At 44.1% G+C, this 26,436-nt stretch overlaps 2 protein-coding genes across 4 annotated transcripts in view; both read right to left on the bottom strand.

Annotated features, from left to right (window-relative positions):
* Positions 1–26,436, bottom strand: part of LOC105833078 — an 83,111-nt gene that overhangs the window by 34,807 nt on the left and 21,868 nt on the right. For 2 of the 3 annotated variants that reach the window (XM_036285287.1, XM_036285289.1), the window contains exon 2: positions 19,806–19,858. The gene's annotated coding sequence lies outside the window, so the exon portion shown is untranslated. Of the gene's footprint in view, positions 1–19,805; positions 19,859–22,517; positions 26,429–26,436 lie in introns of those variants that run through there. The other variant, XM_036285288.1, reaches the window with a different exon arrangement.
* LOC105833079 (protein BTG2) lies at positions 940–11,470 on the bottom strand. Its single transcript, XM_012674511.3, has one exon. The coding sequence runs from the start codon at positions 7,865–7,867 to the stop codon at positions 7,283–7,285; it is 585 nt and encodes a 194-aa protein (XP_012529965.1). The 5' UTR covers positions 7,868–11,470; the 3' UTR covers positions 940–7,282.

Raw genomic sequence — 26,436 nt, 5'->3', positions numbered from 1 at the left:
ATTGTAATGAGAAAAAGTTTCTTCCTGTTCTAGCAATCTATCGAGACGATATACATATTCAAAATTGCACTATAATTATTTCGTTCTATTCACAGCTTCGACTTTGAATACTTATACCTTTACGTTAACTGCGATAATGGAAATCTCACGGTTTTTTTTTCCCAAAAAGAAGTATCCATGCATCTCGCCAAGTAAAGAAACTCAAACAGACATCGTTAATTATCATTTCACTTAGTTGACAATCGTTAAAAATCATTAATAAAAAATCTTTCGCAAAATAGTATATCTATGAAGCGAGAAATATTTCTAGCAAATAATATGTTTAAATTCTAGTGTTCCCTCAAATTATCTCTATCGCGACATTACCGAGAATAATTATATCGAGAATCCCGAGAACGCAAGCGTGACTGAAAAGTAATCCTTGATTTCCCATTCGCTGACACATGCAAAAAAATATGCACTATTTATCGCTTCGCAAGCATTCGCAATCGTGCGACGTAAATCAACATACTGTCAATAAATCATCGATATTCAACCTCTCATCCGTCAAGTAAACAATTTCACTTGCGAAGTTGTCTTTTTTACAAAATTAATTTAAACATACACCAGGTATGGCGCGCTAACGTTTCAAATAATTCGAAGATTCTTGCAATCGTTACTGGCAAACGGCGTTGCTTCATTATTAAAGTATTCGCATATTTGTCGAGTTTATTGCACGGTCTGTCAATAATGCGAAGCAAATATAAAGACGTTAAAATAGAATTACTCAGAGTTTATCTGGAAATGTCGAATTTTACGATGTTTACGGTCGATTGTGCTGATACATAAATTCATGCGAAATCTTATATTTCTACTTTGTGTTGTGCAAACAGCACGAAACAGTATATGCTTGGTAAGGTGATCGGGATAATGGACGGCGAAAGATTGATCGACACACAATTTTTTTTTGTATTCATGAAATTTCATAAGCACGAGGCCTTTTGTTTTTATTATCTCTGTACAAAAACAGTCGAAAAAATTATAGATTTTCTTTGTTAAAGATTTAATTTTTTCTCTGGAGCTTCACGGCATATGTACAAGCGGGAAATAATTAGCCAATATAATCATAAACCTAAAAACTAAATATAATTATACATTGATATATAATAGATATAATAATTATAATTCATTATAATTAATAGTAAACCTACGAGTCTACAGATTCGAGTATGTGTGTAATGTATTGGGTATCTCGCATGTTATAGGTATCGTGTCTTGAGTATTTGCGATCTGTATACGTATGTCGTGGGTATGGTGTACTTGTGTACGTGTATGTGTATGTGTGTATATGTATGTATACTCATGGACATGCATGTAGACTTGTAAAGCGAATTTTATACAGAATTCATCGAGTGGCGTCTCGCTCGCAGTCAACGCGCAGAAACGAATCTTTTATATTTGCGCTCTGCCTTCCTTCTCTCCGAATGCAGCCGATGTATTGGCTGGACAGGGTCGCCGAATTCGGATCTCGCAGGTCACGGGTAGTTGTTATCTCATTCCCTTTCTACAACACTAAGCGAAATCGCTACAAGTTTGTTAATCAGTACTCACATAAGTAATCTGTCATTACAATATTATCGTGGAACCCGTGACCCAACTTGATCGAATTGAACACTCCTGCAAAATCCCTCACACACACTCACTCACTCACTCACTCACTCACTCACTCACTTACTCACTCTCTCTCTCCCCTTTTTCTCTTTAACTCACTCACTTGTTCATTCAATCATTTATTCATTTCTTTCTTTCTCTCTCTGTTCTTCATATTTTTATTTTCCCGTTTCTTTCAACTTTTGCCCCCCAATTTTACTTACAATTTTACTTCACCGAGAATCTATCGTCTTCCTCTTTCTCATTTCTAGTGTTCGTATAAACAAAAAATGATTTTTCCGAAGAAAAAAAGTATTCGACGAAGAGCCGGCCCTAAAGTTTCATTTCTTTCGCAATTCTTTCTCACGCGTGGCCAAGAAGGAAAAATCTAGAAAATCGAAGTACAAAAGTTATCATGACAACGACAATTCAAGAAGCATGACATTCAGTACGTATATTTTTCGGTATGGATTTCAAATGATCTAAAATTACATTATCAATCGTGACTCACAGCAATTCAACAAAGAACGAATTAGAAATAATTTTATAATAAAGATAAAAACAAGCCAATTTTGCTAACGATAATCGGCACAAATCATAATTTAATTAATTCGTCCTTTTTCTTCTCTATTGTATTACTGGATATAATAAAAGATGAAAAAAAGAAAATGATTAATACTAACTGACATTAGTGAGGCTCATAATGACCAAGCGACAGAGAAGTGATTCCTGTCTTCTTATCAATATTTTTAACGTAAAGTACGTCATGCTCTTTTTATTCGTTCGAGCACGTCGCCACATTAATGTGATATTGCGATTTGAGTAATTATAATCTCAATAATTGCACGTTTTCCTGAACAAAAGCAAAACGATCGTAAAGTAAGATTCATCATGTTTTTTTCGTAAAACAAGTCAAAGAATCGCGAAGTTGCTTGGAGAAATTTTTTTTTCCAGGACATTTCAAGTAATGTTATTGCAAACTTCTAATTCCAAGATTCCCCTTCCCCGATTCTACCTCTCTCGTTCCTTTAACTCAACCACACATAATCTATCTCATTCAGTCTGACCACACACGCTCTCTTTTTCATAAACTTTCTCTTCCCTTCTCTTGCGAACCCTCCTCTCTCTCGCGGGCCGAATCGTGTTTCTTTTTTTATGATTTATCTTGATTTTGTCTCGTTTTATTTAAAAAAATACTGAATTAGTAACCAAGCTAAAATCACAGACTTGCTGGTGATTTATCCCAGCGGATTTGTACAAATTCCTCCTGTGAAGGTCTCTCTTTCTCTCTCTCCCTCTCTCTTTCTCTCTCTCTCTATATATATATATATATGTATAATTACAAGATGTGTATATATATATGTATATAATTATGTATATATAATATATGCGCATATATATATATATAATTACAATTTATTCGCGAAATAAATGTGTATATGCTCGCATTTTCTCCTCTTCCGTCCAGCCCCCTTTGTCTTTCTCTCTTTCTCCTCCCCATAATTTCTCATTCCAACGCACCTTCGCATACGCATTCTCATTCTCATTCTCATTCTCATTCTTTCACTCTCTATCTTTCTCACCCTTAGTATTCGTCGGTTTATAGTTTTACATGTGTACTTGTGGAAACGAATGAATATGTAATGTAAATGTATAGGATTTATTCTCGAAGACGGCGCGTCCTTTTCGATTCCGCGTGGAAACCAAAAACAAAGGGAAAGGAACGTGTCTTGTCAGCAGCAAAATAATCATCGAAGGACGACGCAGCGGAGATCTCACCGCCTGGCTCTCACACTTTCTCTCCGGCCTCGTCCCGCACTACTTTCGACAGATTATATATTCGAGATCGCTGGTGTTCTACAGCCGTCGATACGGACGATCGGAACGTGTGTTTCACCGATATGCAAAAAAAAAGAAATTAAAAAAAATAACAGAAACTATAATCTCTCTATTTCATTTTTATCCTCGTCGACAGCAGTCTCCTGTTTTGACGCCACACGTAGCGGGGTGCAATAACGAATTTTTATGCCTATTTACGAATCGATCAATTTGTCACGGTGATATCAGTGAGTGTACGCAGCACTGTTGCGTACACTGTTATGATACGAGTAATCTGATTATTTCGACGCATGACGTCAAAGTCGAAGAGGACCGAGAAGTTTATTACGAGCGCGAGGTAAGATTGATTTCGTCCTTCCGCCGTTCGCGAGCGCATTCAGCGATCTTAAACGAGTCATCTTTAGTTTCAACACTTGAAGCGGATTTGCATCGTTTGCTTCCGGTGGCGATGTACTCTTTCCGGTGGGACGTTATTTACTTTCGATTACACGCGATACATACGGACACGCAACAAGAAGAAGAAAACGACCGGAAGGCAAAGACGCGAATTTTTTTACTCCGCTCGAGGCGACGACCCGATTAAAAGCGCGGAACGCGCACGTATACCCACGGATAAAATTCTCACACGTATATATGTGTATATGTGTATGTATATATGTAATACATATATATACATGTATATATATATATGTATATCATTTACATACTGGTATGTCTAATAAGCGCACACGCCGCTCGTGTTAGGTCGTTATATACGGAAATTGCTTATATTGTCGCTCTATTCTTAGTATAATCACAGACATGGTTTCTACAATTGCTACGTACAACAGAGCCTTTTTCTCGTTCGACATCGAACACGATAAGTTCTCTCTCTTCCTCCCTCCACCTTCATTAACTGTTCGATCTTTCCGTACGTACACGTTGCACACGCCACACATGCGTACACACATATACTCTTTCACATGCAAACCCTCACCCACCTCCATTCCGACTCGCTCTACTCGCTGGGAAAACCGATAAAAATTTCCACGTGTGACGAGATATCGAGTCCAATTTGAATTTCATAGGCAAAAAACTGAATCCGCGCACTCGTAATAATCAATCGACAATCGCGGAGCTGGTACTCATTATTGACGCAAGCGTATCGGTTCGTCAAGTAACGGTAATTGAACAGATCCCGATGCCGCGAACACGAAGCAGACGCGTGATTAATCGAGCGAACTCGATTATTATTGCCGGAGCGGGCGAGCGAGTTACGCGCGTGTCGTACACACACGTTCTATCATTCTCTCTCTCTCTCTCTCTCTCTCTCTCTCTCTCTCTCTCTCTCTCTCTCTCTCTCTCTCACACGGAATCATTCCTGAAACATTCGTAGCCGCACACCGTGCATCATGCGACTCACTATCCGAGACCGACTCTCCAGTAGTAAAAACACGCCCGGGTGCCTTCCGTGGATAAAATCACAGCAATTTTATACACCGTCGTGTTTTCTCCCGCTTTCTTCCATCTCCTCTCACGCGAAGGATATAATATACAATTCGTCGGTTATGTACACGCCCGGAGGTGACTGCTTCGCTCCCTTTTCTCGCCCCCGCGCGTGTACATTCTGCTTTACATATACATAACGCTTATATATATATATGTATATATGTACATATAACTCACGCGCTTTCGTAAAATTTGTACGTGTATGTGTGTATCTGCGAGTGTAATGTGTATGCACATTCAGACTTACTGCTTGAGATTTCTATCGTCGAGAATAGCTGTCAAATAGTTGAAGACATTTAAGATTCGTACTATTGAGGGCCGTTCTCGAAAAAAATAGAATTCGCAACCTTACATCGAATTTGATACTTCATTATCACGACGATGCTGCGTTTGGCATAAATTTCGATGCACTCGATTTTCTTAAAAAATCAGAATTATTCTGATAAACTCGTAGAATATGCGCGAAATAATGTCGCGCGTTGTGAATCTGAGACGTTGTGAATTTAGTGAATTTTTACAAATGCTCGTGGAAAATTGATGTTAACGAAGAGCAAATTCGATGAATCGACACTGACGATCTTGACACCTCACGATAGCGGAGTGATCCATCGCGATCGTTTGCTCAAGACTCGTCGATGCGCGTATAATTTACAATTTCGTATGAATGTATCACGGGATCTTGTATACGTGTATTACGTGTGTGGCTCGGTGGTAATCTGCACTGACAGTGCGAAAAAATTCTCGGCGATGAGAATAGAGTACTACTGTTGAATCTCGTCTCGTTCTTTTCTGGTTCTCAACTTTACGATCGTACAAACCGACGCGACGAAGATGTGGAAAAGCTTGTTTATTATATATCATAAGAATTATCGTAAAAGTCATGCAGTTTTACTTTCTCTCGAACACTCTAAACGACTGAACCACCAGCGGGATTGCATCACTCAAGATTTAATTTCCGCAAAAGATAAGTGTGTATCTGCTTTTCACATCGAAAGACAATGTAAATACTCGTCGGTGTGTACGAACCTTAATTTGAGATCCGACGGTGACAAAAAGTGCGTGGAAGAAAGATGCTGGTCGGTTCGGGAGGATGCGAGAGACGGAGAAAGCGTGTACAAGTGTGTGTGTGTGTGTGTGTGTGTGTGTGTGTGTGTGTGTGTGTGTGTAGGTATGTAGGTGTGTAGGTATATATATAAGTGTGTTATGTGTAAAGTGTCTGAGAGTACGGTTCCTTTACTCCCTCGAGAGAACGTAGGAAGGGCGTTGAGACTGGCTGGCTGGCTGGCTGGCTCTTCGTTGTTCCTCCCTCGCGTGGTTACTGTCATCACGAGAGACACTCGGAGGTTACGCAGGTGGCGGAGGTATTGAGATCAATTAGTCGGCTGCTGAAGAGAGCTCCGAGCTCACTCTTCATTCTTTCTCGCTGCGACGACGGCCGCGAGATCCTTTTTTCCAGCGAAAAAGACTCGCCGATAGTAGTAGTAGGGCGACTGACGACGACGACGATGATGATGATGACGACGGCAACGACGACGTTCAGGCGAGCAGCGTCTCCGGATCAACGACGACTGGTCTGCGCGCTTTGATCACGACACAGATGTTTTCTCCTTTTCGTTCCGTTGTGTTTTTCTCTTCTTCTTCGTCAATCGATCGCGTTGTTTGAATCACACACAGACTAGTCGAAAACACGTTTCTCTGCTCGAAGGTGCCTTTTCTTGCTCATTCTCGAGATTCTTGTTCGCGCGCGCGCGCGCGCGCGAGAAAAGGGTCGGGAAGTCGCGAGACTAGACTAGAGTCAAGTTTCGAGTCGACCGACGCGCGTGGACGAGCTCGCGTCTCCCGAAGGATGGACTCTTCCCGTGTAACAGGAACTCGCTCGAAGGAGGGCGGACGAGGAGGCGCGACGAGATGCGACGCTGCAGATTATCGATGGATGACAGCACTCCATTTATACACATTTTTCTTCTTTTTCCATAGAAGACGAGAGAAAAAGAGAGAGAGAGAAAGAGAGAGAGAGAGAGGGGGGGGGAAGGGTAAGGAAGAAAAGAAAAAGACGACGATGGAGGATCGATTCTTCGCTCGAGACTCTCGGCGCATCGAGAAAGAAAGGAAAAGAATGAAAGGAAAATAAAAAAGGAGAGAAAGAAAGAGATGAAACGCAAGAATGGACGCACGCACGAGTTTAGAGTCCACGAAAAATTGAGCGCGCGAACCCGTTCGGTTCGACGCGACACACGACGGGATATCACATATCACGAGATGCACGTGCGCTTATAGTAGATCATTTCGAGAGCGTAGATGCGAGCGTGGCGACGAGCCCGGCGATTCAGCTGGAGACGTACGCGGCGATCTGCTCGCTGAATTGCGTGTGCTCCAGCATCAGCGAGTCTTTGCAGCTCTCAAATTGCTGTTGTTGCTGCTGCTGTATTGGTGGCATAATCGGCGCTTGCTGGTGTTGCGGTTGCGTGTGATGGTGCGGATGCTGATGCAGCTGCTGTTGTTGATGATGTTGATGTTGCTGCTGCTGGGAGATCTCATCCGTGCTCTCGACTTCGGTGCGCTCGTACAACACACAGATGGAACCATTCTCGCCGATCCTGTACGACACTTCCGACGGGTCGATCCACATGGTGAGCTCGCTGGGGAACAGGCTGTGCAGAACGGTAGGCAGGAGGCCGACGTTCGCACCGGCCTGCGCTATCACCGGGTCCATTTTACCGTTTATACGTATGCAACGGTAGCCGGAGCCGCGATTTGGCCGATCTGGGAACCAGTGATCGCGGTAACGGTGGCGCAACACCTCCGTCAGCGATGATTTGAACATCTCCAGTTGCCGTTCCGACAGCTGACCCGCCTGCAGGCGCAGCAGGTGCACCAGAAAATCCGCCGCCGACACGATTTCCAGTCTCATGGTCGGTGGTGACCCAGGGCGAAGGTGTCGATGGTGATAAGTGGATGGAACTCTCTCTTTCTCTCCCCCCTCTCTCTTTCTTTCTCTCTCTTCCCCTCCCTCTTTCTTTCTTTCGCGATGAGATTGACGGTGCGCGAATGAGACTCACGCCGATGACGCACTTTGTCTTACTCGGATACACGAGCACCGTCTATATATATATATATATGAATATATATAATCTTTTCTCTCTCTTTCTCTCTCTCTCTCTCTCTCTCTCCCTCCGTCGCGCTGTCTTTCGCGATCCAAGGCTCCGGAGGCTAAAGGCGCTCCACGTCGTTTCGCACTTATTGACGAACGCAATCGGAGATACGCGCGTGTCACGGGTCACGGCGCGGCGATGAGTAGGCTCGACGTCGCTGATGCCGAAAGGAGCGCACGGTAACAAAATGGCGTCGTCGCCACGTCGCTGCGTAGCACTCTACAGCGCTCGTCGTGGAACGTCGTCGTCGTCGTCGACCCTCCAGCGCGATGCGCTAACCGCCGGAGCGTCTCTCGAAGATCCTCACCGATGAGGATACAACCTGACGCACAGTTGCAGATGTACGCGGGGGATCGATCTCTCTCTCTCTCTCTCTCGGCCGAGCGTCGACGCGTCGTTTCTCAAGTGCTCGCCTCCCTTGCTCCGAATTTCCTTCTTCTCGTGAAGAGTTTCTTGGGTCCGTTTTCGCGGATGGAAAGCACCCTTCGTTTCACCGAATCGATTCCCGACGCGACCGTCCGATCCGGACGATTCGATGTACGCTGAAGTCGAGTCGGAGCTGATGTCTCTAATGTCGCTCAGGGATGTTTTCCCAAACCTTCCACTCTTTTTTTCTTTCTTTTTTCTCTCTCTCTCTCTCTCTTTGTCTCTTTCCGTATCGAGTCCTGATAACTTTCTCGAGCCGATGGACCAGCTCTCTCTGTCTGTCTCCTTCTCGCGGTCTCTATCCAACTCGCGGGGTTTCCGCGTTCATCGACTGCCGACGACTTTCTAATGGCATCGCTCGCGACCGCGGACGGGGTAGCCTCGTCTCTTTGTTCGAGCGACGCCGGATGGGGGATAAATATCGCGGTATCGGCCAATCCAGCGAGCTTGGCGCCCACCTCGACATCTTGTCACGTGACTGTACGCTGCGCACAATGGTTGCGCACGGCCGCAGCCGTGTCCCGAATACGAGGACCCTGTCTGCGCAGTGAGAACCCAGCGATTCTCAAAACACCGAGCTGACGTGAGACGCGTCGCTGTGCAAATCGGGATTGCAAGCTCGCCCCGATATGAGAACCGAACGTTTACCACTTACATTTATACATAATTCAATTGTATCGCGCGCATGCAGAACAATCTGTATCGAACGCCACTTTGTTGTTTTTACTCACGCAAACAAAAACAAATTGGCGTTTCTCATTATTTTATGATCGATCCTGTATCTTCTTTTTTTTTTTATGGAATGCGTTGTTTAATTGAGATTGCACTGCCTAAAGGTGCACAAAGTATCTCTCGGAAATATTTGTGTATCTTTCTAATGATAACTCGTCATTTACAACACTCTGCTACACTATCGAGAAGTTAATACAAACTTAATTATTTGAACCAAGACACTCGATGAAATATCGTAGCGTTATCAATCGACACTATCAAATGCAATAATCTTAAAATAGATTAAAAAATTGCGACTTCTCTTTGGATTAAAACGGTCCTTTTAATCATTCAAATTTATAAGCGTAACTAAATCACGGATAATTCATCAAACAACCTTGATATCATTTAATGTCGCGCCTCAATCGATGCCTCGAAATTCTACGTAAAGTTGTCAGCACAAAGCCAGGGTAGCACCCCAGGCTTTACTTGGTTCTACCGTGCTACGACAGCAGAGTCAAAGTAAAGTTACATTAGTTCTATTCTATACCACGTTCCTAATTGGTTGCGTCAAACTAAGCCTGGCTGTGAGCACCACTGACCCCACAGGTTTTTAAGTACAAATCTGAACGAGGGAACGAGCGAGAGAGCAGGGAACTAACGCCGACTGCTAGAAAGCGCGTAGGTTACAATGGCATACAACCAACTACTACACGACGACAAGCTCGACGACCGTCAGGGTAGCGGCATGAAAACCACTCCGTCCAGGATTTAGCCCGAAACTCGAACAACGAGCTCGGTTGGGGGGGAAAAAAAAGTCCGACCCTGTTCCCGCGGTACCCTTTTCCCTTAACCCTTTGACGTGCAAGTTTTGTACTCTTTCGAAACGCTTCAATCAACGAAATGGAAGGGTAGAGCGACGTGGAAATCATTTCGTTCACTCATTTCGATCTTTTGTATGTACCGTACAATGTACGGTGCGCATTAGATACGGTTGTATTAAAAAAAAAAAAATCATTATATCAGAGCTCAGAGAAACAACACGCTGAAAGATGTTACGATCTCTGCGCGCGTTGAATCAAGAGCCGCATACGACATGGACATTCCCGCGTCGTCGAATTGCAAAAGTCTGACCCACCGGAAGGTGAGCTGGAATTCGACATATCCTCCCTCGCAAAGGTATGAAAGCGGATCTGATTTGCCAACCGCGTCGCTATGTAGAGCATTTCACTCGTAATTCCGAGAGTTCGCCACTGCCAAGTTGGCAACTGAGTGCCGATCGATAAGCCCGGATTATCGTGGGCCGGCCCCGCGAAAATTCACGAACCGCACGCCAATTTCCCTACGTCGGGAATTCACGCCGGCGCGCGAGAGAGTCCCTTTTCGCGAGAAAAATCGCGCCGCGGTCGTTGTCGATCGCGATGGGAAGGAGGGTAACTTTCGTCGTGCATCGTCGTCGTGGCGAGTTTCGCCACTGTTCCTCCGGAAATTTGATGAATTAAGTTCCAAGCGTGGTTAAACCGTCCAACTATCGAGAAACTCCGTTTTCGCGTTATAAAGAAAGTCGCCAGCGCGCACGGAGCAGCGAAAATATTACACGTTTGACGATCAAAACGTCGCCTGTCGCGCGGAACTGGTTAATTTTGCAATCGACGTCTGCAACGCGGTCCGTTTTCGCGATATATATCTCAGCCGCGATCGGCCGCTTCCGTTTCCGCGCGTATCGCTCGCGAGTAGTAATTGCGACGTGTAAAAACGTAGAAACGCTGAGTCCGCGAATCAAGAATATCGCGAAATTATGTGACAGTGTTTGAATCGCGAAATTATGTGACAATGAGATTGCCGAAGCGACACATTATCGATAGTATAAAAACAACCGATATAAGACAAACATTCAGCTTAACGATCCATAAGGAATACTAATGATTAATATCTCGAGATCATTTCTCGACGAGACAGATTCAATTTTAGTGCTTTTCGGCCGTTGCCGGAAAAACGATCTGGCACCCCGAAACCGCGGTAACGATACCACGACGAAATACCACGTCCGCGTATTCCAAACGCGAGGAGAACGGAGATCGAACGCGCTGCGCACGGTAGACGAAATATGCCGAACGTGCAATTGGCCGGGAGGGGCTGCGAACGCGCAGAAGGGTGCCGTATATTCAAATTACGGGGTGACCCTTCTCGAAAACTTGACGAGGGGGACGGAGGGAAACTCGGAATTGCTCTCTCTCTCTCTCCTTCTTTCTCTCTCTCTCTCTCTTTCTCTTTTGCCCGCTCGCTCGCTCACTCGCTCGCTTGCCGGGAAGGTTCACTAAAATCAATAGGGCCGGTTCGGGGACCTCGCGTTCTGCATTCTGCCCGCGAGGTGTTCCGCTTGAAAATCCGTCAGCCGTGATCCCTGCGGAACCCATTTGCCACGCACTCGCCAGGCCTCGCTATGCGACGTGCTATAGCAACCCCTATTTAAGATAGAGATCCACTCCACAGGACACCTCTCGCTAGGACGTGAGAAACTCTCGAGAAATCGGAGATGTGTTAATCGCGCGTTTGAGATACGTGACTTTCCGTTAAAGGGCGAAAGAATCGTGTGAAAAAGAAACAATTTAGCATAAAGGACGTGATCATTATACCGTAGGAATAAAGATATAAATTGAAAGGAAAATATTTACGCATCTTTTTTTTTTTTTAACAAAATAAATCGCAATCTCACGGGGGTTAATTTATTTTCACTTAGCGTTACCCTCTGCTTATTATTACTTACTTCGACGTGACTCTTATTGTTAAAGTATTTACGCAAAGGATTAAAAAGAGCGATGACATAACAGAGATTCCAAATGCGACGGGACAGGTTCGCGTTCGAAACGAAGACGAGGGTAGTTTTCTCAACGCGAAAGAATTCGCATACTCGCGAGTGGACTCGAGACGAGTGGCTCCTCTTTTTTCGTGCCCAGATCCTCGCCACACCGCTTCTTCACTTTACGAGAGTTGCTTTCGTAAAGACGGCATGCGATCGGTGGCGTGGCGGCCATTTCACGTACTGTACGATATAATCGACCGGTTTGAGCGTCTAATTTGGAACTTTCTTCCCCGAAAGCCGCTCCCCTCGTAGAAACGTAGAATTAGACCAGCCAGCCCTCGGCAGCTTTAGTGGTCCTGAGAAAATGTCGGCTCAAAACACGTGCAAGAACACATGTGTGGGAAATGTCGGTAGTAAAAAAGATCACTCGGGTTACTCTCGCCGCAAGATGTCTGACGACTTTTACAAAAACTTATAGACTTTTTCCGATCAAAAATAAATTATTTCGTAAGATGAGGAATAAACGCCCCCCTCCCTCCAAAAGGAGGGAGAATCCAAAAATTTGCAAATTAAAAATTCGCTTCCTGGAAGACGGCCCCGTCTCTCTCTCTCTCTCTCTCTCTCTCTACGAGTTTCTCAAATATCTCCTAGAAACTCTATCTGAAGCCGTGCATCAGAACCGCTTGTCGGAGCGCGCGGAGCGGCACGAAGCGAAGGCGGAGCGCAGACGGAGGCCAAAGATCGACGAGCCTGGAGGAAACGAGAATCCCGATTCCTTGTTCGCATGGTGCTCAAAGTGTGGAAAAGCGAGAGGATAAGCGAACCGTGTATCTAAGAACGGCAATAAATTTTCTCTGCATATCGTGGAAAAGTACAACGTAAAAATTATTACAGCAATCCTATATTTATTCGACGATATGATTATTAACATTATTGGACTATATAGAACGGAAAGTTTAAATACGGTATATTTCTTTCGAGTGGATAACAATGGAACAAGAATGTTACGCTCTGATCTAAGTATATAAAGAGTACCTTTTAAGAGTTCTGTTATTTGGTATGCGTGAAGAATCGCACGAACGAAATTGCGAAACGCTTCAAATCTTCTGAAAAGCCGTACTCAGTATCGTATCGCGGCGAATGTAGGCACGGCCGCTCGGTGATTTGCTAACATCAGGGCCATCTAACTGTTTTGTAGAACCATCCTACTTTTCTTTGAACAGCGAATCGCGAGGTGCTCAACTACTATCTAACTGCTAACCACGGATAGCAACGAATACCCGCTCCGATCGAATGGAGCCGTATCGGAAATAGACTACTCTTGCGCTCCGCACAACGCGCCATACTCGATTGCTTAATTTCAACCGAATGATTAAACAAAACGCTGCGTTCAGATAAAAAAAAAATTGTTTTTCTTTCACGTAGAGATACGGGATATTACGAAATATCGTCTTGTAAACAGTCTCTCTTTGCCCTCTCGTATTCGTCACTATCTCGCTTGAAATTCACATCCAAGCTGAAGACTGCTGACTTTTTGACACGTTGTTGCGACTCGCTCGTAAATCCCTCCCTTTGTTTTTCGCAATCGCTCGTGGCGTTCAAGCTAGGAAAAAAATATGCAGATTTTCCAAGTCAAGGGCCAAAGAGCATCGCGGAGAAAACGAAATCTCGATCTCAAGACCGGTCTCTCGAGCGATCGAAAATGCCGTCATCGCAGTCGCCGGTCGAAGGAGCCCGAGCAAACATTAGGGACGGATAACTGTTCGGTGCAGATCCCTTCCTCCTTCCTCTTTCTCCTTTTATCCCTGCATGCGTCTCTCTATCTCTCCTCAACTATCATCGCCCGAAGGAAACTCGTCGTTCTACTTTTTTTCCTCCTCCCCTCCTCTCTGTACTCCGATCGCAACGATGCTCAGTCGCCGTCACGTATTCGCAGCGTAAAGTCTGCGCCCGCCGATATCGCAAACTTTGCAATAATGAATCGGACGCCCGTTCGATCATAAATCCCTTGCCTCCCTCCGCCTCTCTTTCTTTCTCTCCCTCCTCCGTGGCCGCCCGCCCTCCAATCTCCGACGTAACGACGTGCCTTTTTGCGAATAGTGGCCTTCGATCCGCAAAACCGCGCTCGGAAAAACGATACTTGTCCGCTTGAATCATAAATCATTCCTGATCAGGGCCACGGCTCAGCGTGAATTCGACCTCTTGAACAGTAAACATCATTATTGTGAAATTAACAGTACGTCATACTGAACTTTCCGTAGGAAAATTCAGACGGGGGGATAAAAATTATCCGGCAAGGTATTCATCTTCATTTACATGAGTTTAAGAGCGACGTTTATCGCGAGTGACTGCATTCGCGACGTATCATAAATGCCGGCGCTGGTTCACGGCCGGTTTAACAATATAATCTCCGTCGTTCTAAAGGCTGAAAAAGTAACGTCATATTAAGTGTTTCTTTTTTTCTCCGCTCACACGGTAGCATTTATTTTCGTTAACAGACGTACGGATGCGCTCCAGAGTTTTAAATTGAGTGCAAAACGTCCTAATAAATTTGCATATAATTAGTTTACAAAATTCGTATACACGTGTTATAATATCTCTTATAAACTACGTTCAGTATAAACGCACGCTGGGAATAAAAGAACCTCAGCAAAGAGTATAACATTTTGTGTAGCAGATTAAAAAAACTTTTATTCAGCGAACGTGTACATTTCGATCAACCCATTTCGATATCTTGGGCGCTTACAAGACGAAATTAATCGTCCGTTTCTATTCGACGCGCGCTCAGAGTAGCATTGCTCGATACAATCGGCTAAAACGTGAGTGTCCCGCGAAATCGCAGACATATACTTTGCGATACGAAACTTTCTCTCCTCGTCCGTACACTTAGATCGAAATAGCGGTGAGCGAATTGCCGCGAGCGTGGGCTCTTGGAAAGTTATTTTATTTCGTTTCATTCGCGTACACTAGACAGCCTGTACAAACGTTCTTTTTGACTAGATTTGCATGCACAGACAAGAAAAACGTATTTGACTCCAATTAACTTCAAGTCTTCAAGCTTTAATAATTTCAATGAAAAATACTATTTTTCTCCGATGATATATTTCCACGAATTATATTGTACCTTTCATAATCTTCAATATGCCATGCGTCTCACACACACACACACACTCTCTCTCTCTCTCGGCACGTGGAATGTTTTTCCAAGAAAATAAATATACATATGAGAAAAATGCAACGGCGAAAAACCTTCACCTCGTGTACCGTCCGATATATTTCTCGTACGGAAGGAAAATTAATTTCCGTCTGCAAAATTTTCAAGAACGTGATCAATTAGGAGAGGCCAGAGAGCACGGAAGAGCGCGTTCGTTCTCTGAAGCGAAGGAGCGGATAAAAAACCATCGCCGCTTGTCCGTTCGAGAGGACGAGGCCCCGTTATCAGGATGGATAACGGTGATAATAATCCGTTCTCAACGAGTATTAAAAGTGTTGCAATAACGCGATGTGCACGAGAGAACGGGTCGGTACTCGACAATGTCGCAAGAATCTATTTTCCAATTACTTCTTTCCTTGTAAAGCGAAATTCTGTGTATTTTTACTCACGCCAAAGAAAGACCTCCTCCTCTTCCGTTTTCGACGGGAAAGATGATAAATCTTGGCTCTCTCTCTCTCTCTCTCTCTCTCTCTCTCTCTCTCATCTTTCTTTTTTCTCACATAATTGGTCAATGGCCATTTCATCCAATTGTAAGGATCAAGTAATAAATTACAGGTAAAATATACAAAGCTTATACATATACGCACGAGCCGAACGCAGACGTTAATTATCTTTTATCCGAGGGACACGAACGGTACATAATAATGTAATCCGCAAAAGTACGACGACGATACGCCGCGCCGGTGGTATTTAAAGTAATAAGCGGGTAGAGCGAAGTGATTTCCAACGCAATGATTTCCAACTCATACGAAAGCTTTTAAGGCTACCACGAGGAGACAAATCATCGTTCCTGGGGCACACCAGTTGCCGTTATATTGCTTCAGCCTTGGCTCGTATTCGTCCGAAGCGAACTTTGCGAAGGCAATCGTACGAGGATTTAACGTGCGCCTTTAACGAGCTCGAGAGTCGCGTGTGTGTCAATCGTCAGTCGCGAAATAGACAATAACTTTCTTTCTCCGCATCACGCACGGTCCACATTTTAAACGTGAAAATCGGAATATTCGATTCACTGGACGCGAAAGGACGCGCCGGAAACGCGCGTGAAACGCGTTAGAGATACAATGGTCCTTTTGTAATAAATATAGAATTATATTTCAGGTAAATGACGTAACGACGTACAACGTAATCCCGGGATATAAATTCGCGATATAAATATACTGCGGTAGCTCAATCGCGAGAGAGCCCACTCGATGGAGACACGCGCGTTACGCGTGGGAAAGCGATTCCTATTTAATGTATCCGACATCGAATGCATCGAGGCATCGACATATGTAAGAATTTATTTTGCGCGCGAATGATAGAAACAACGAACGAACGAAGAATTCCGCTGTCGGCGGTGCTTAAACGATCGCGTAAAAATTTTCCACGGCTCGCACGCGATCGATAAAAGACTATGTTTGAGATAAAAAATAATTAACCTACTTCGCTCTCGTGCGTCAGGACACGTCAAGAACTTCGTAGGAGAAAACTTTTTTTTTTATTGGTCACTTACAAGTCGCTGTCGGTTGCAAAATAATTTATGTAAACAGAAGTGTGGCACAGGAAAGAAGTACAACTTCTATAAAAAGACATTTTCATCGTGATCAGATACAAACAAAACGCAAATGTTTAATTTAAACGGCATCGAATTTAGAGATAAGCTAAAAATTAAATGATGCACATAGTGGACATCAATAGTTAAAAAACTCGAGATCCAATTTCCATGCGTGCGTACCGCATTTGAAACGCTCTTCGGAGATCTAATTTGATATCGCTGAATAATAAACGAGATAAAATTTCACGTTGTTGACGTCGAGGGAGGGAAACGATTTTGTCGACCAACTGTGCGGCATCGACGGATGAAATCCTGCACCGCGAGATCGTTCGATTAGCGTTTCGAGGATTCGATTATGTCATCCGCGGAGATTGGCTGGAACAAGCTCTCGTTCGGAGCAATCAATTTTTATTATTAATAATTCGCCATTCACACCCCACGTGAGCCCGTGACCTATTGCGAACCCTTCCCGCGCCTCATTTGCGTCACGTGTTTATTTTACATGGCGGGCAGGCCTGTGTCGCGCCGTCGCAGTTTCAATCCCGCCGGGAATTTATTTTTAAATAAAATGCTAAAAAAAAAAAAAGAGTAACGACGTGACAGACTGCTTATTGACGCGCGAGAAAAACGACTACCGTCAATTTGTTGTTGGCAGCTCTTACTTGTAAACAGAGTCGACGACGTGCCGCACGGTCAATAAGAACGTCGTGACGCGATACGGCTTGTTGGAGTCTACACTGTGACAGTCTATTTATCAGCAAAGTGTTCTTCGTGGGGTAAATTAAATCGTTGCATCGTACGCGACTCCGCGACGCGATGACGCAGCCAACTTTAGACCGCTGTAAATAAAGCGTTACAAATTGGTTTGCATTTTAACGCGTTCTATCTTTCGTGGATTTCAGATCGCGCGGAAACCTTCCCGGCGATTTGCCCCAAGTAATGAGGGAAACGAAGCGAGAAAAACAGCGCAATCGTTGAGTGCATCGTGGCGGTCGACGAACTTGCGGAGCAAAAGGTTCCGCGAGCTCGCGCCGGGCGCTACCGACGCGTTTTACCGCTTTTCCCACGGCCCCTATTCCTTCACCGCTCGTCGTTTCAATCGCATCGTGATGGCGGAAGGAGGCCGAAGTCGTTTCGCGAAAGAAAAAACTCCGTGAGGAGGAGGAGGACGACGACGACGACGACGGCGACGGCGACGGTCGATCGTTGGTAACGCTGGACGAGAACGACAAGCGGGTCGAGTGCAGAATTATTCAGCGCGGCATCGATCGCTTTGCATCGATGGACGACAGGAATATAATCAGGATTAATCGAGTTAAGAAGACGGTTTTAGATTTTTACCAACTTTTTTTTTTCATCTACCGTATGTCGAAAATCAATGTTGCGAAAAATTGGAAATTTTCTGATAAAAACTTTTAAATGAAAAAAAATAAATAAAAAAAACATCTGGGCAGGTCTTTCAAAATATAGATTGCTTTCGTCAATCACGGATTAAATCACGAGGCTCGAGGAGCGAAACGGGAGAAGCATCTATCTCGAAAAATGCGTGGTGCGCCTCGGGAGCTAAAGATTCGTTCGTAGAAACGTTTTTCTGCGCCCGATTCCTCGAGCGAGCGAGCGAGCGGGAGAAGCGGAGAAAGAACAACGGAGAGAGGGTGGGAATGAGACCCGGAGAGTGCTCCTCTCGCTCGAAACGAGCTCCTCTCGTTCCGCCGCTTCGCGTCGGAATCAGGATTCGTCAGGTCCCCCGTAATTTCGTGGGTTTCATCGTCACGATGCCCGAGGGCCTCGCGCGCAATTTCACCTGGGGGAAAAATTTCGATGCGTAAGATTTTCGGAGCGTAAACAGGGGCATGCCTATGAGACGGTATACTTTGCAGTCAAGGCTGCCGTACGAGAAAGATCGCGTTATCGATAACCGAAATCTCGCTCGCGGCGAGAAACGGGCGCGCCTCCTCTTGCGTTTCCTCGTGCGATTACGCATCGAGATTTATTCGCGCGATCGAGAAGGCAAATCGCTCGAAGTTTTTCGAACCGAGGGCTGGGCCGGGTCGCGAGCATAATCTCGACGCTCTCGACGCGTTATCTCTTGACGCCTGCGACGTCACGTTAGCCTACAACACAGGATTATTCGTCGAAATGACCTTAACAGCGCGTGTTTGATGAAAAATTTTATTTACGGAGACCTGTAGCCACCTGCCAGGCTGCCACCTGCCACTGGCGTGTCGACTCGTGTTCCGAGTCGGAAAACTTCTCCTCTGTTTTTCCCACCAATCAAGAGATATTGATGCTGTAACGCGTGCAACGTGATCACGTACCACGTGTAACGGCCGCACGTGGCGAACGCGCGTATCACCCGCACGTGGCGAGCTCTCCTGATAATTCCGCACCGTTATTTATATCATATATATTGTTGTACAGAACTATATCGGCGAATTGTAACGTAACGGATATCGAGAGAGATTTCTGCAGTTGTTATTTACAGCCGCCTCTCCCATTTGCTTCTCCGTTTAATTTGACGATGCATTTATGTAACATTCGTAGATGAAGCAGCTATTGTAATATCAATGAAACCTTTTCCTGTGTCGCTACCTACTCTCCATATATAAATATATATGATATCGATTATTTTATGTAAAAATAAATGATTCGTCTTGCGTATGTCATTTAAGTTGCGTTTAAATATGAAACTTTCATCTTTAAATAATGAGATGGAAGTCAATGGCGTTGAACAATCAGGATGTGTGTGTTAATGAACGTTACATATTTTTATAAAATCATCACTCAGTCGCTGTATGCAAAATTTCATGATTTATGCAGTATTTTTAAACAAATAGATCATTAAATTTTTCCAAGCCCACTTTCGAGCATATTTTAAAAGCACAAAGAAAGTAAAAACGCCAAGACACGAACACGAACTGCGACTACGTGTTGACACACTGTACGATATCCGTTGCGTCACAAAACACGCATCACCAATGAAGAATCAATATTATAAAAAAAACTCACCCGCGGCAATACTGCGTCTCATCCAAGGACAAGCGTTGCTCCACCGGGCTATCCTGCAAACAATATTTTAACCTTGACTATTTCGCCAATTTTGTCTGTAGGTAATTTGATAAAGGTATTTGAACCACAGCGATAATTTGCACTTCGTATTAAAATTACGACGTAATTCTACGGATACATTTGCCTTATCAGAGAACGAATAAATACGTTAATACAATCTCGCGATTGAATGCTGGCAGACGCTTGGCCGATCTGGCGAAAGATTACATTGACGCGCATTATATTTTCAGTGGAAAAAAACCGTAATTGCGACTCTATACCTGACATAGAAAAGAAATCGATCGGCAAGAATTCGCGCCGCTTATGGCTACAAGACGTGCTAAGGAGCGAACGAAGGACGGCTACTATTTAAATTTCGATTCGTGCGTAAATCTTTGACGCGATCTTTCGACTTTGATTATCTGTGGTGTTCGTTTCGAGTAATGCTAATTGAAAACAACGCCGTCAGTATTCGATTAAATCGCACGGACGAGCGCGATTATCAATACTTCGTAATGACAACAAACAAGCGAAACGAAAATACATGCTGCGTTTCCGTTATTAACTCTAAAAACAAACATTCGCATCTTTATGCAAATACATAACGTAATAAATATTAATATATATGTATCGCAAACAACCGTTTCTTTTCATTGTTTTTTTTTATCGATACATAATCAATTTTTCGACTTTGTAGACTTTGAGTGAAAAATTCTTGTTTTCTTTGGCCTTTTTCTTAGACCAGCAATGCTCTCGTGTCATCGACGTCGACGTTCGCCGTCGTGGTCGTCGTTGTTGTCATCATCGTCGCCACGGAAGCTCATGCATTTTAACATCGATTTTGAAATTGTAATTTACATCCGTTCGATTGTTTGAAAAATCGATCTGTTTCACCGCATAATTTTACAGTGCGCGCGCGTGCACACGCTTTTCCCCAGAGATGCACGCGTGGAAATGCACGGCGACGGAAACTGTGTCGGCCGTTTTCCCTGCGCCGATCACCATCATAAGCGCGAAGGAGAAGCCCGAAATAAAATTTCTAAAGATAGATGGCTTTTATACCAACTACTCCGCTCCTTTCATCCGCAGATCTTTCGCGGATTGGTTTCAGGTATTTAGTACTTTCCCATACAGTCGCGCATTTGCTGTGTAACAATATATTTTTCGTCTTGATAATTCTGCTGGAAACTGTTGCGTGTAACGCACTTACGCAAGTTGACTACAAAAGAATTGGGAGCAGAAAAAAATAAATGAAGAGAAAAACCAAACGGGATAATTAACGATTTCAATAGAAATTGCATAATTAACGAGCAGCAATTAAATATCCTATCATTATCCTTGTTATTGTTGTTATTGTCGTCGCATGATCATTTGCGAGACCCCTCGATATTTGCATTACGTAAATATTACGTCACAACACGTACCGTAATTACCAATTACTGTGCAGATTCAATTACTCGAGTACTTTAATAAAATATTATAATTGTATACTACAAATGTGCCGAATTGGCAATTTAGGCAAATAAAGAAAAAAAAATGTATTTCAAATTTTATGACATTACACGTATACGTGTATGTTGATCAATCGCACGGAACATGCAATATGTCGTACGCGGCTATAACTCAGCTAGAAGCATATATCCCGACGGAATTATAAATAGTTGGCCCCGATTCAAATGCGTTTATCGGCGGATAAGCGGATTTTATTGTCGGCACGATGTATCGCGGATTCTCATCCCGACAGACCGACAAGCAATAATCACCCTGCAAACAATTAATGCGCTCGGTAAATTTCTATGACCCTTCAACTATAGTAAGTGTCCTAACTAGACGACATTTGAAAATATTACGATTCTTTTCTCCTTTTTTTTTTTAAACTACTCCTCCGATGTAGATGTACGTGCAGAAAATGATAATATGTTACAGTGATATCGACTTTAAACGACGTGAAACACATTCTCACGTTAACGACCTTCTCTTTTCGCGACCACATCTATTATTTTTCTCCTAATTAAGAACCTCCATAATTAACTGTAAAATCAAGCTGTATCGCGCACACCTTTGCGAGACACACTGCTCGTTTATTCTGCACTTTTCTACGATGCACCGTTAGTTTTGTTTAATTATGACTTGTGACTGTTTTTTACGGTTTATGGCGTAAGTAGAACAAAAGATTTTTCCATGGAGAGAAGCGGCGATAAACGGCAGCGACTTTATCCATTAACGGATAGATGTACTGTAGCAGAACTTGTTTCTTTTGCGGCTGTTAGCGTAAACGATGTTGGAGAATGTCAGATCGTGCCGTGCATCCGTAAAGGTTTTGCGCCATTTCCGGCTAAGGAAGCGGGGACTAGGCAAGGTAGAACGCCCCACAATGGTAAAGAAAGAAAAGCAAAAAGCATTTTCAAACGACGCGAGAACGGACTAAAGCTCGGCTTTCCAAGTTATTGCAAATTATCGCACGGTCGTTTCGTGGATCGAGCGAAAATGAGCTTTCGCTCGAGGTCCTGGCTGCCATATATGCCGCGGCATAAATGCCCACCGTCTCTCCGTACACGCCTGTAATCTGCGTGGCGCGTAATTCACGCAGATTGCAGGCCCGGAGTGATGACAGAGCTTGACGCTGTACCACCGCTGTCGACAACCGAATATGGTGCGCGCTAATGCACTTACCGGATCGGTGCTTATTCCATTCCTCCGTCAGAAATCGTCCTGACCGGGAAACGCCGATCTACCGGATACCTCAGATGCTCACGCGTACTCAGTGTTATTTACGGTAAATTCTTTGTTTGTCGACAATGCCTTAAACGTAAATCCAATTTTTCTGCTGAATATTTGATTCGGGAACAGTCTACGTTGCAAACGCATCAGAGATTCGTAGTGAATCACGAACGCGGCGAAAATTCCGTCTAGGTTGGCATCGACACGACAGTGTGTGGGTGTATATTTTGCGAGGCAGTACGGCGAAGATCCGGATACTCCGTGCCGAGTTCATTCACGAAGAACGGGTATACGGAGTGACGCCCAGAGTTTCCCATAAATTACTTTACGAATTAAACGTCAACTTTCTTTAAAAGGGTCTCGTCTCTTTACTTTACGATTCATTCGCTTGTTACTGTTAATCATTAAATTCATTCGCAGCAAATTTCATTCCCCTTCCACGATGTGATTGCAAGAAGAAAACGAGTTTCCGATAATACACGTTTCGCGTCTTCTTGCTCTGTCCACAGCTTTTGCATGATCTCAGCAATTTTCCGCTTCCCCTTGCCCCTCCATGGACCTCGTATTTCTTTAGCGTAGCAGCGCACCTCCGCCGGTCATTTACGAGCGCTAAAGTGCAAGCTGTAAATGCGAATCACGCGGAACACCCTGTATACGTTTATACGCTGCGTCGGAGTATAAATAGACGCTTATGACGTAGTCGGGGAGTCGAGATCCACGAGGTCTGCCCCCTCGACGAAAACAACATGGCAAGACGAGACGAGACGAGATACGAGGAATGGGTAGAAGCCTCTATTATAACCACTATACGCTGTTAACGTGTGTGACGTACGCGCGCGGACGCACGGCCGATAGCGTGCGCCTGTATTGCGTGATTGTAAAAAAAAAAAAAAAAACGCGTTAGCATATACCATATACGCCAGGAAGAGACCGTGGGTAAAAGAATCGATTCGGAAATTTGAAAACACGCGACGATAACGAAGATAACGCGTATTGATGGAAGCGGTTATCGCATCGCGGCGTCAAAAATTGATTTGGGTGACACGCGCCGCGCGACGTGTCGTTTTGCAGCCTTTTGTGTATACCGGAGCGGGCGTAACGGTATTCACAATTTCATGATATTACAAACTTCAATCAGATGCGCGTGTATACTGCTTTTTAGCGATGCTACCGCGCGCGTTCGAGTCGATCCCGGCACAGCTTTCGTCAGGAGATTGCCTTCCCCCCGCGCTCCGCGTCACGCCTCGTCACGAACTTGTTCGAATTGTGCTCGGGGATCGTAAACGGAAGAGTCTCTTATCTCTCTTTGCGTTATCTCTCTTTTTTTATACGAGAAGGCCGCTCTTCGGGAGATGCTAGCGCTGCGAAGATCAAACGAATCTCTCCTCTCTTTCGTGCTGTACAACGTGCGCGGGGGCAAATTTATTATCACAGAAAACACGCGTAAGCGCCGAGCCTTTATCGCCGTGTTTGTTTGACACAGGCGACGCGGATGTTCGGGCGACCACGTTGATAGCAATAATATTTGATCGTCGAATTAAAGATTCGGTGCGAGTCAAGCGACCAAAACATGGCCGAGTGAACGAGTGGAAAACCACGGCGGGAGAGATAGGTACTCTTTTTTTTTTTTTCGCAAAAATTGAATCTCCGTACTTGACGTATAGAAAACGCCAAGAGAATGGCAAGAAATGGATGGAGGTCTATTCACAAACGAATTGTGTCCGGGGATTCGTGTAATTTTGCATTCATAGCTAGCGTGTCCTTTTTAACATTTAGCTCGAAAGAGAGAGATGAGTGTCGTCGCACCTTTTGATACACCGAAAGTGCTTCACAATAATGTCGCTTTATTTGTTCGTATTGGCGCGCGAACCTCTGCTGGTAAAGCGAATTGCGCAAATAACGCGGCACGTATCCGCGAGAAATGATCGTTCAGCTACGGAATTTGTTGCAATCCCCGGTCGCCACGAGACCATTTGTCTTTTGATATACGCTATATGTGGAAGCGGCATTTGCCGCAGCGCGACGATTACAAAAAAGCACGCTCGCGATGTGCGCGCGGCGCGGCGCGGCGCGGTGGAACGTGCAACGACGGGATACGTTTAAATCTACTTAGACGGTCATTAGCATCAAAGCTCGCTGTAACTCGTAGTTAAAACGACGGTATCTTTCTCTCCTTCTCTCTCTATTTCTCCCTGCCTCTCTTCCAATCTCGAGAGAAATGCGAAAAAGAACGATCGCTTTCGACGGGAAATTCATAACGGAAAGCCGGCAATTAACCCCTTCGTACCGTGAAAATTCCACTTAATTCAACGCAACGTGAATTAAACTTCCATATTAGCACGCGTAACGCGAATTAAAACCACGTTTCTGTGCTAATTATTATCTCATTTTAAAGTCATATGTACATACATACACTTGGCTATATCCCGGCTGGTGTGTGTTATGTAAATAAAAAATGAAAAAAATTAATTCAGAAGAATTAATTCTGAATAAAAAGAAGTTAAGTAGCATTTTGTTTACTATAGGCTACCGTGAGGTGTTAAGTTTAAAATTATCGTGTACAAAAAAGTACACTTTACAAATTATCATAAAACTTCGTGTATGTTAAATATATGTCAAATTTAAAGCGTGACGGTAACTCGTATCATTGTCAGATATGAAAACGTCTCGCTGATAAAAGAGGTGAGCGATAGAAAAGGAGCAATACGTGGTTTGAAATGCACGAGAAGGGAGGACCGATTCGCGAAAAAGAAAGAAGGGATTATTCTCTTAATCAAATTCGCCGTTCCAACAACAAAGTCATCCTGGGATGTGGCCACGAGTCGAAGGGAAAGAAAGAATACTTGGAGAGGATTTTACTTCCGGCCAGCCAACGCGATGGATCGACGGCGTTTCGAATCCTGGCAGGTAAAGTTAGGACGATGGTGGCACGAGAAACATCAATTTCCCGGCTCGTGTCGTCGGCTCCTTGCAACGTTTGCATTTCCAATTTCCTGCCTCTGCGCGCCGTTCTGGTCACGGCTGCAAGAGTAAGCGAGCGAGAAAACGAGAGAGAGAGAGAGAGAGAGAACAAAGAAGATTGATTGAATTTATAGGGGATGGCGCTCGGGACAAATAGAACGACGCAACGGATACAATGCAAGAAAACAATTAGATGTGCAAATTACACTTTGCGAGAATAAAAATGATCACGCGAAAAAATCGTCAATTTTGTTTAATGAAAGAAGAAAAATAGAAAGCGTAAAGACGAGAAGAAAGAAGCAGGAAAAAATCTCTCATTGAGGGAGAATTCTTTTGCGCCAAAGAAAGTTTTTCCATGTTACGGAAAAAGGTTGCGCAAGCTTGCATTCCAAAAGTGAACAAAGAGAAGGACGTGTGAAGGCCGAACAACAGGGAATTTCTATATAAGATCACGTGATATCTCGCTCGTTGTTCCCTTGAGAAACATCTGCCGAGGGTGGCAAACCTGTTCGAAGTACAGCTTTCTCTGATATGTCGTAAAATGGACACTCGACACTAAAATAAAGAAATTACAGCTGAATTTTAAATATTCTAGAACAACTATGTTTCCCTCCCTCCTTGTAAATTAGAATTTTCTTTTTGCGCTGCTTTTTTTATTGTTACCTAATATACTACATAAAGTTGTGAACACACAGTAATGTCTTGTCCTTCGTAATCTTTTCTTTCATTCTGTTCATGCGCCATTAGAATGAATGCCTGGATTACAGAGAAAAGCTAAAATAGAACATCTCAACTCGCGCGATTGCAGAATAGAGGAATTTCATTGTGCTATAAATGAAAGATGTGTAGGTGGCCGAAGCGACTTCCGAAAAATCAGCGTTAGGAATTTCGAGCGTAATCGTTGCTTCAT

The sequence above is a fragment of the Monomorium pharaonis genome, chromosome 4 (genome assembly GCF_013373865.1).
Source record: "Monomorium pharaonis isolate MP-MQ-018 chromosome 4, ASM1337386v2, whole genome shotgun sequence".
NCBI classification, from domain to species: domain Eukaryota; kingdom Metazoa; phylum Arthropoda; class Insecta; order Hymenoptera; family Formicidae; genus Monomorium; species Monomorium pharaonis.
The sequence above is the reverse complement of the archived record's forward strand: the minus strand, read 5'-3'. Positions and strand labels throughout refer to the sequence as shown.

Excerpts from the sequence above, each read along its gene's own strand:
- LOC105833079 (XM_012674511.3), bottom strand. The coding sequence starts at position 7,867 with ATGAGACTGGAAATCGTGTCGGCGGCGGATTTTCTGGTGCACCTGCTG.